An 8,977-nucleotide genomic window follows, 5' to 3' on the forward strand; every position below is an offset into this window, starting at 1 on the left:
ATTTTTGACGACATACTTAACTATGACTTTTTTTCATGATTTTGAACAACATACTATACTATGACTTTTTTTCATAATTTTGGATGACATCCTCTACTATGACTTTTTTCATGATTTTGGACGACAATCTTAACTATGACTTTTTTCATGATTTTGAACAACATACTATACTATGACTTTTTTCATGATTTTGAACGACATACTATACTATGACTTTTTATTCATGATTTTGGACGACATACTTAACTATGACTTTTTTTCATGATTTCAGACTACATACTATACTATGACTTTTTATTCATGGTTTTGGACAACATACTATTTAATGACTTTTTTTCATGATTTTGAACAACATACTATACTATGACTTTTTTTCATGATTTTGGACGACACACTATACTAGGACTTTATCCCATAATTTTTGAACGACATACTATACTATGACTTTTTTTCATGATTTTGAACAACATACTGTACTATGACTTTTGTCATATTTTTTAACAACATACTATACTATGACTTTTTTCATGATTTTGAACGACATACTATACTATGACTTTGTTTTCATGATTTTTGATAACACACTATACTAGGACTTTATCCCACAATTTTTGACGACATACTATACTATGACTTTTTTTATGATGTTGAACAACATACTTAACTATGACTTTTTTTCATGATTTTGAACGACATACTATACTATGACTTTTTTTCATGATTTTGAACGACATACTATACTGTGACTTTTTTCATGATTTTGGAGGACATACTTAACTATGACTTTTTTTATGATTTTGAAAAATATACTATACTATGACTTTTTATTCATGATTTTGGACAACATACTACACTGTGACTTTTTATTCATGATTTTGGACGACATACTATACTATGACTTTATGTCATAATTTTGGTCAACATGCTATACTATTACTTTTTTTTTCATGATTTCTGACCACATACTATACTATGACTTTTTATCCATGGTTTTGGACAACGTACTATTCTATGACTTTTTTCATGATTTTGGACGACAAACTTAACTATGACTTTTTTTCATGATTTTGAACAACATACAAAACTATGACTTTTTTTCATGATTTTGGACGACATACTATACTATGACTTTTTTTCATGATTTTGGACGACACACTATACTAGGACTTTGTCCCATAATTTTTGACAACATACTATACTATGACTTTTTTCATGATTTTGAACGACATACTATACTATGACTTTTTTTCATGATGTTGAATGACATACTTAACTATGACTTTTTTCCATGATTTTGAACAACATACAAAACTATGACTTTTTATTCATGGTTTTGGACAATATACTGTTCTATGACTTTTTTTTCATGATTTTGGACGACAAACTTAACTATGACTTTTTTTCATGATTATGAACAACATGCTATACTATGACTTTTTTTCATGATTTTGAACGACATACTATACTATGACTTTTTTTCATGATTTTGGTCAACATGCTATAATATTACTTTTTTTCATGATTTCGGACAACATACTATACTATGACTTTTTATCCATGGTTTTGGACAACGTAGTATTCTATGACTTTTTTTTTCAGGATATTGGACGACAAACTTAACTATGGCTTTTTTTTCATGATTTTGAACAACATACAAAACTATGACTTTTTTCATGATTTTGGACAACATACTATACTATGACATTTTTCATGATTTTGGACGACATACTATACTACAACTTTGTATTCATGGTTTTGGACGACAAACTTAACTATGACTTTTTTTCATGATTTTGAACAACATATTATACAATGACTTTTTCCCATAATTTTGGACGACATACTATACTATGAATTTTTTTCATGATTGTGAACAACATACTATACTATGACTTTTTTTCATGATTTTGGTAAACATTCTATACTATGACTTTTTTTCATGATTTTGAACAACATACTATACTATGACTTTTTTCCATAATTTTGAACGACATACTACACTATGACTTTTTATTCAGAATTTTGGTCAACATACTATACTATGACTTTTTATTCATGGTTTTGAACAACATACTATATTATGACTTTTTTTTTCATAATTTTGGTCAACATGCTATACTATGACTTTTTTTTTCATGATTTCGGATGACATACTATACTTTGACTTTTTTCCATTATTTTGGACGACATACTATACTACTACTTTTTTCATGATTTTGGACAACATGATATATATTATGACTTTTTTTCAAGAATTTGGGCAACATACTATGATTTCTTTTTCGTATTTTTGGATGACATACTATACTATGACTTTTTCTAACAATTTTAGACAACATACTATACTTTGTCTTTGTATTCATGAGTTTCGATGACATACTACACTATTAATTTGTTTTTATGATTTCTGACGACATGCTACACAATGATGTTTTTTTTGGATTTTGGATGGAATAATTCAGCACTGTACTTTCAGTTTTCATTGTGGTTTTTTATTACAGTAGAAAAATATCAGAACAAAATTGTAGTTCCTAATGCCTTTTAGAGTTACCTTTTTTGTCTTCTACAATATCCTCCCTCTCCTCTGCACATCTTCCTTCATACATAAAAATGACACTCTCACAATAGCACATTACAAAGTGCAACACTGTCAATTCAATCCAAACTACCTAGTTTTAGTAATCTGTCTAAAACTGAAACCACTTAAACTGATGATCAGAGATGTGATGTGATCAGAGACAGTACTTGCACTTGCTTACAATTGAGAGTGATTTTCTTCTCCTGTCATAAATGGCCTTGAGTGACAGTTCTATTTGAGCAAATAGTCATAAAGATAAGGTTGAAACATAGAAATGTGCCTTTATTTACTGACCTTCTGAGATAACCATTGTTTCTCTGTTCCAGTATTTTTTATCGTACAGTGTAAAGTACTGACATGTTCTTCACAAAGCATATGTAGGCCCATCCTCAATTTTCTGTACAACTAAGACCTATTTTTAGGTGCATCCTCTGGTACAATGGTCATACAGTACAGCTTCAGGACTGTATGCTCCATTGTTTTGGGATGCTGGAACTTGGGAGAAGCATGATGTCATTGCAAAGATGTCAGTGGCTTAGGAATCTCTGCTCCAGGGTGGACCTCGTTGCACAACCCTTACTGTTTCTTCAAGCTTTGCTCATAACATCACATCTCCAGGGACACGATGAATGTAGCGAAGCAGTGTGAAAAGAGACAGGAGAAGAGAGACTGGACACAAAGGCTCCATTTTAGCGTTCTTCTCTGTAGCTGTTGTGTAACAGAAATCAGGGTAAGGAAAAGGGAAAACATGATTCATGCTGTATTCCGAAGTTGCAGAACATGGATATTTTATCAGTCAGCACAGCTGCACTCAGTACAACTATACTTTGTTTATTTGTTAATAAATCAGGTTGTTTATGATTTATTCAGTCTAGAATTCATTGTTAGCTTGGCTGTTTTCATTGGTATCCATGAGTTTGTATTAGTTATCTATAATAATGATCTTTATATAGTCAAACAAACATCAGGATCATTCAGCAGTGACACACAGAAAGTAGGACATTTGTGCTCCATTGTGTGTGTATTGCTTACAGATTGCACTGTATAAATGTGTGTCATAGACGTCTAACGCCATACTTTACATTTCAGGGAACTCCAAGGTGGGATGATAAAACCTCTGGACTTTATCCATCGGGTTGATATGGACTCAGCTCCTCCTGATTCATCAAACTTTTCCAGAGCAACCTCCAGAGCTGAATAGGAGCTTTGAAGGACAGACATTTCAAAGTAAAATCAGAACCGAATCCTAAAAGATACTATATTGGTGTGACTAAAAGAGAGATTCAGCTGTAAACGTCTGCCACTCTCATGTGACTAATGTGCTAGAAACACAGACATTATGCCACTGACATCACCCATACTTTCCTCAGGGGACATTTTAAAGTGGGTATTTAGGTTTGCAGCTCACCATTATTCTGAAGCTGAGGTGGTATGAACAAGCAGAAACCTTCAGGGCTGCCTGTGACAGGCGCCTGTCAATCAAGCAAACACACCCTGTAAGCCTCATTATCTTATTAACGGAACAATGATCTCACAATCCCCACCATGACACACACACACACATTGACAGATGTAAAATTAATTACTGAGACCTGAACTTGTGAGAAAATATATGATGTGTATTTCAAGAGGGCGTTTCACAGATTTCTTGGAGCCAGTATCCTGCAGTCATTAGAGGAGCTGCACCCCTACATTGGCTTCATTACTCTGCCTCACCATTACAGTGAGGTTATGTGTGTGTAAGAGGGGCCTCGTTCACTTAACAGTATAAATTGTTTAATTTAATGTAATGTTTTTGTCTATTGATTATTATACTGATTTTGTCTGCGGTCTGAAAGCATTTGTGGAATATGCTAACAATATATAAATTTGATTTGTCCAGGCTGTGTTTGAGAGTTGTTTTTACACACATCAACACGCATCACAAAAGGAACTTAATTAAGGGCCATTGCTGGCTGATTACAATTAGTTAATTACCACTTGTGGACTATTGAATTTCTCCTATTCAACTGGCAGCTAAAGCTTTCTCTGTCCCTGGATTTAAGTGTTGTCCTCTGCTTTTAAATAGATGGTGTTGTCTGTCCCAGCCTCATTAACTGATTAATCAAGCTTTAATAATCCCTACATTCGGCCTTTGCTATGAAGTGGAAAAAACAACCTTTTCAGGCAAATCTTTGACACAAGCATCCTCGCTAAAACCCTGTCGTAAACACACAATTTCAGTTCCCTTCATCATCACACACATACACACAAACCTGAACAGTTCAGCGCTTGTGTAAAGAGGAGACTCATAGGAGATCTTTGTACGGCACTCCTGCTGCAGGTATACCATAGAAGAGACCGTGGTGTGTTGGGTTGTTTTGGCTGTTTGTGGTCTTAGAGGGAATAAATGGACGACTGACTGGAAGGAGGACTGCGGGAGCTTGTCTAAACCCACCAGGTCATGTGCCTTTTAGGTGCATGTGGGATGTAGGCGAATAGAGTATGAGCTCCGCTGAGGAAAGAGGTGTTAGAGAAATGTATTTATGATCAGCGAGGGCCTTTTAAATTAAGAGCCTGCCACAGTACAGTCATCTCTCAGTTTAGAGGAACGGCTAATTATGTGGGCATGCATTATGTGCTGATGGTCAAAGAGGTGTTTAAAACAACCACTCTGGGGACATTTTGCACAGAGAGCCCATCCTGCAGTGCCTCTGTGTTCAAGTAGCCTGTCGATGTGATCCTCTCGAGTATACTTTGGGGCATATAACGTGGCTTTTAGGGTAAGTTCCTGGTGACTCGTTGAAAAGGATCCTTCCTTGGTAGAACAAGGAGGCAAGGCAAGAGTCCTTCTTAGCATTCGGTGAACACACATTGGAACATGCTAACGGGTGTCCCCAGGTGGACTGAGGGGGTTTCAGGGTACTACGATAATCTTGGCACTCTCTAATGTTGTACAGTTTGAACAAATGTAAGCAGTATTTTCAGAGTCACATGACTTTTAGGGAGAATATATTTCTGGGTTATACTAACAGCTAGGTAGGCTAAATGAGGATACACACATGCATGCTTGAAAACTCTCTGAATGAAGGACTCTGTCCTCGGTAGAATCTGAAGGATCCTTGACATCAGAACAGCCCTCAGGCGGGATTTGATGACGTAGCATCCTTGAAATTCTGCCATGTAAGGATCCTTCCTTGACTTTGAGAAACACCCACATTCTACCAAAATGACAACAAATATTTTGTCAAATGGAGACAGACAAGACATCACTCATGATACAAATTACTCTATCCGGTTTTTGCAAGCCTATTGGATCTGCCACAGAGATGCTTCCAGGTTTTAGGTTAAAAATATTACATTTCTAAGAGCTTTAGAGTGCTGTACTCTTACTAAGTATATCGTTTTGAAAAAAAGCCTTGAATATGCAATGGATTGGAGACCCAGTATAGACCTCACCATCTACATGACACACACATTCACAGAAGGGCTCGTTGTGATTATCCGTCCTGGGGATTTAGATTTTTCTTCTGAGCCTGGGCTGAGCTAATGCAATTGACTCTACAAGTAATGGCGTTGCTCATGTTGTGCTATTTACAGTGTGTCTAAGTCTCGCATGGGCACATCACAGAGGGTAAAAGCATGTACATCACTGTGAACGCAACAAAACTGTCCGTACTCTCCAGTATCTCTGTATATTGCAGTGCAGCAGCAAGTGTGGCACATTGTACCGAGGACATATGGAAAGGGAATCTGGGATCAAGTCTTCATATCAGCAGGCATCTGCCCCCATGCAGTGTGCTTGAATGAACCACAAATTTCCCACCAGCTGTGTCGCAGACCCTGGCTTGGACCTGAAATGAACCTGTGAAAGTACTCGTGGAGCTTAAGAGTTCTCATCCTAAATAAACCGCCAGTCGTCTTCATCAGTATTAATCATTTCCCTCCATTTTGCCAGAGCTAAATGTGGCCCACTAGCCCCACTTGGAGTGTCAATAAACCGCTGTGAGCACTAGTGTTTTATTTGAATTCATAAAACTGCTGTGTAAACATCATTTGATGCAAAAAAAAAAAAAAAAAGATGAGACAGGGAATGACACTGAGCAATATTAAAAAAACAAGGATTGGCCTTTGTGTATTACTGTGAAGTGCTTTGCAGTGTTTTCTATTACATTTTGCAATATTGAGGCATCTAGAATTTTTAGTAATTTCCAAAATTTAATTGACTTTAGTTATTCAGTTGTATCCTGTAAAGCAGTGCTTTATTACCAAGCAGCATTAGCTAATTTCATTTTTACTGGCAGCAAACTGTTGCCTTTATGGCAGCTTTATTTTGCTGAGCAGCCCTGGTTGTGCTGCTGGAGAGTAAAACTGGAACATAACTTTGATTACAGAATGCATTATTGTCATAAATTAATATAATGTGAGGAACTGAACTAAATGTTTCATTTTCATTCTAATAAAATGCATCAGGTTTTATATTTGTACAGTAAGTTCTTAATAACCTGTGAATATCCTAATTAAACTAATTGTTTTTCAAAGACACTCAGTTGCCAGTTTATTAGGTCCACTAAGCTAAAAGTAATGCAGCCTAACACAACAGACCTGCAATAAAATCTGCCATTTTGATTAATATAATGCTCGGTTCTTATTATTATATTCAGATGTGGATTCAACTCGATGGTAATCTTGTAGTTTTCTTGAGTTGTATTGTGTTAAACCAAGAGGTATTTCTAATTTTTTGCCTACCCCAGTTACATCTGCAAGGATCTAGTAAATATAAGGATGTAGGAAGGTAGCCTGCCCACCATTTTCTAATTCACAATGAAAATAAAATTCATTCACAGTGGGAATTTTTACTGTTTTTTTTGTAATGTTAAAAAGGTGCCTAGGTGTGTTTAGAAAGCATCAAAATACTGCTTGTTTATGAAAAAAATGCCAAGAGAGGCTCCCCCAGAGCCCCCGACAGAAGTCTGGACTAAGCCTTGAAAGTCCACAAATCCTAGAAGCGCCCTGTGTCCACCTGACCTGTGTGTCGCTGCTGCCACTGGATTTGCCTCTTGGTGAAGATGAGTGAGGACAGCAAACTTTGAAATGCTGAGAACAAGCAATTCATTTATTATACTGGTAAATATTATAAATGTTTGTTTATTAACTGGCCCCTGGCCTTCATGTCATTTTGCATAAGTGTCCCTAGAGCAAAGCAAGTTGAGCATCCTTAAATGTGGAAAACATTTAGGGAACCTCAATTTGCTTTGCTCAAGGGACATCTTCTATAATGATGCTGAAGCTAAGGGACTCAGAATCTACACACTTGAGAGCTGCAGGACATTTAGTGGATAAGTGGGGGAGCTGTGAGTTACATGCCAGGTTCATTATATCTAATATAGTGAAAACAAGTTCTACTCTAACCCTGACTTCACCAAAGATGTTTTCCCTGACTTGAATTTTACTGAAGTGAGTAAGGAGGCTTTGTGTCTGCGGCTTGACCAGACAATGAAACTGATATTTACATGTGGAAGTGCTAACACTGACTGTCACCCACACAGCAGCAGACTGATACCATAGAGATAGAGGACCCACAGGAGAGCAGAGCTCTCAGCGGGGGGTAGATGAAGGTAAAATAATAATGGGTACGCACGGGGACTGTTATGCACTTGTTTTTTTCCACAGCAGGTGATGCCAGCAAACTGATGTTATTAATTACTGACAGAAAAGGGAGCATCTCTGTAAATCTGGCTGTCAAGCTGAATATCGTCGCTTTTAGACACTGTGGCTCTTACACAAAACTCCAAAGCCATGCATTCGCAACCATGAATCACACCTGTTTCAGTTTTAGTTCCTCGTTTGCATGGATGGATTACAGAACAACAGGCTGACTAGGCATAGACAGAGGCCCATGGGCCACAAGTGTCAGGGGCCCCCTGGCCTCCTCCTGCAAAATGTCACTCAAAGAGACATACTGACCAGGAAGAGAGCCCAAATAACCACAAAGAAACCACACACAACTACAAATAGATGCAAAACAGCAACATGAAAAGGGGCAAAAAACAACAACAGAGAGACACAGAATGGATACAAAGAGACACAAAACAACTACAAAGACACATACGTTGAATACAAAGACACACAAAACAACTACAGAGAGACACAAAATGACTACAGAGACACACAAAACTACGAAGAGATGCAAAATAATGACAAACACAAAAACTATGAAGACATGCAAAAGAACTACAAAGAGATACAAAACCACACAGAGACGCAAAATGACCGCAGAGACGCAAAACAACTACAAGAGACACAAAACGACTGCAGAGAGACACAAAAGTACAAAGAGATGCAAAATGACTACAAAGAGACACAAAACAACTACGAAAGAGACACAAAATCACAACACCGAGACACCACATAACAACA

The 8,977-nt window shown here is 36.8% G+C and overlaps 1 protein-coding gene and 1 long non-coding RNA gene across 3 annotated transcripts in view; one reads left to right on the forward strand and one right to left on the reverse strand.

Annotated features, from left to right (window-relative positions):
• The window catches only part of LOC126397800 (uncharacterized), a 24,078-nt gene extending 20,042 nt beyond the window's left edge, over positions 1-4,036 (reverse strand). The window contains exons 1-2 of the long non-coding RNA XR_007570714.1: positions 3,987-4,036; positions 3,661-3,782 (exon numbers count right to left, since the gene is read on the reverse strand). This is a non-coding gene — a long non-coding RNA (uncharacterized LOC126397800). The remainder of the gene's footprint in view (positions 1-3,660; positions 3,783-3,986) is intronic.
• The window catches only part of ropn1l (rhophilin associated tail protein 1-like), a 37,568-nt gene extending 33,106 nt beyond the window's left edge, over positions 1-4,462 (forward strand). For both annotated transcript variants that reach the window (XM_050056762.1, XM_050056761.1), the window contains exon 6: positions 3,668-4,462. In XM_050056762.1, coding sequence (XP_049912719.1) covers positions 3,668-3,779 — 112 coding nt within the window. In that variant the 3' untranslated portion in view covers positions 3,780-4,462. The remainder of the gene's footprint in view (positions 1-3,667) is intronic.
• Positions 4,463-8,977: the final 4,515 nt, after the last annotated feature.

The sequence above is a fragment of the Epinephelus moara genome, chromosome 11 (assembly GCF_006386435.1).
Source record: "Epinephelus moara isolate mb chromosome 11, YSFRI_EMoa_1.0, whole genome shotgun sequence".
NCBI lineage: Eukaryota > Metazoa > Chordata > Actinopteri > Perciformes > Serranidae > Epinephelus > Epinephelus moara.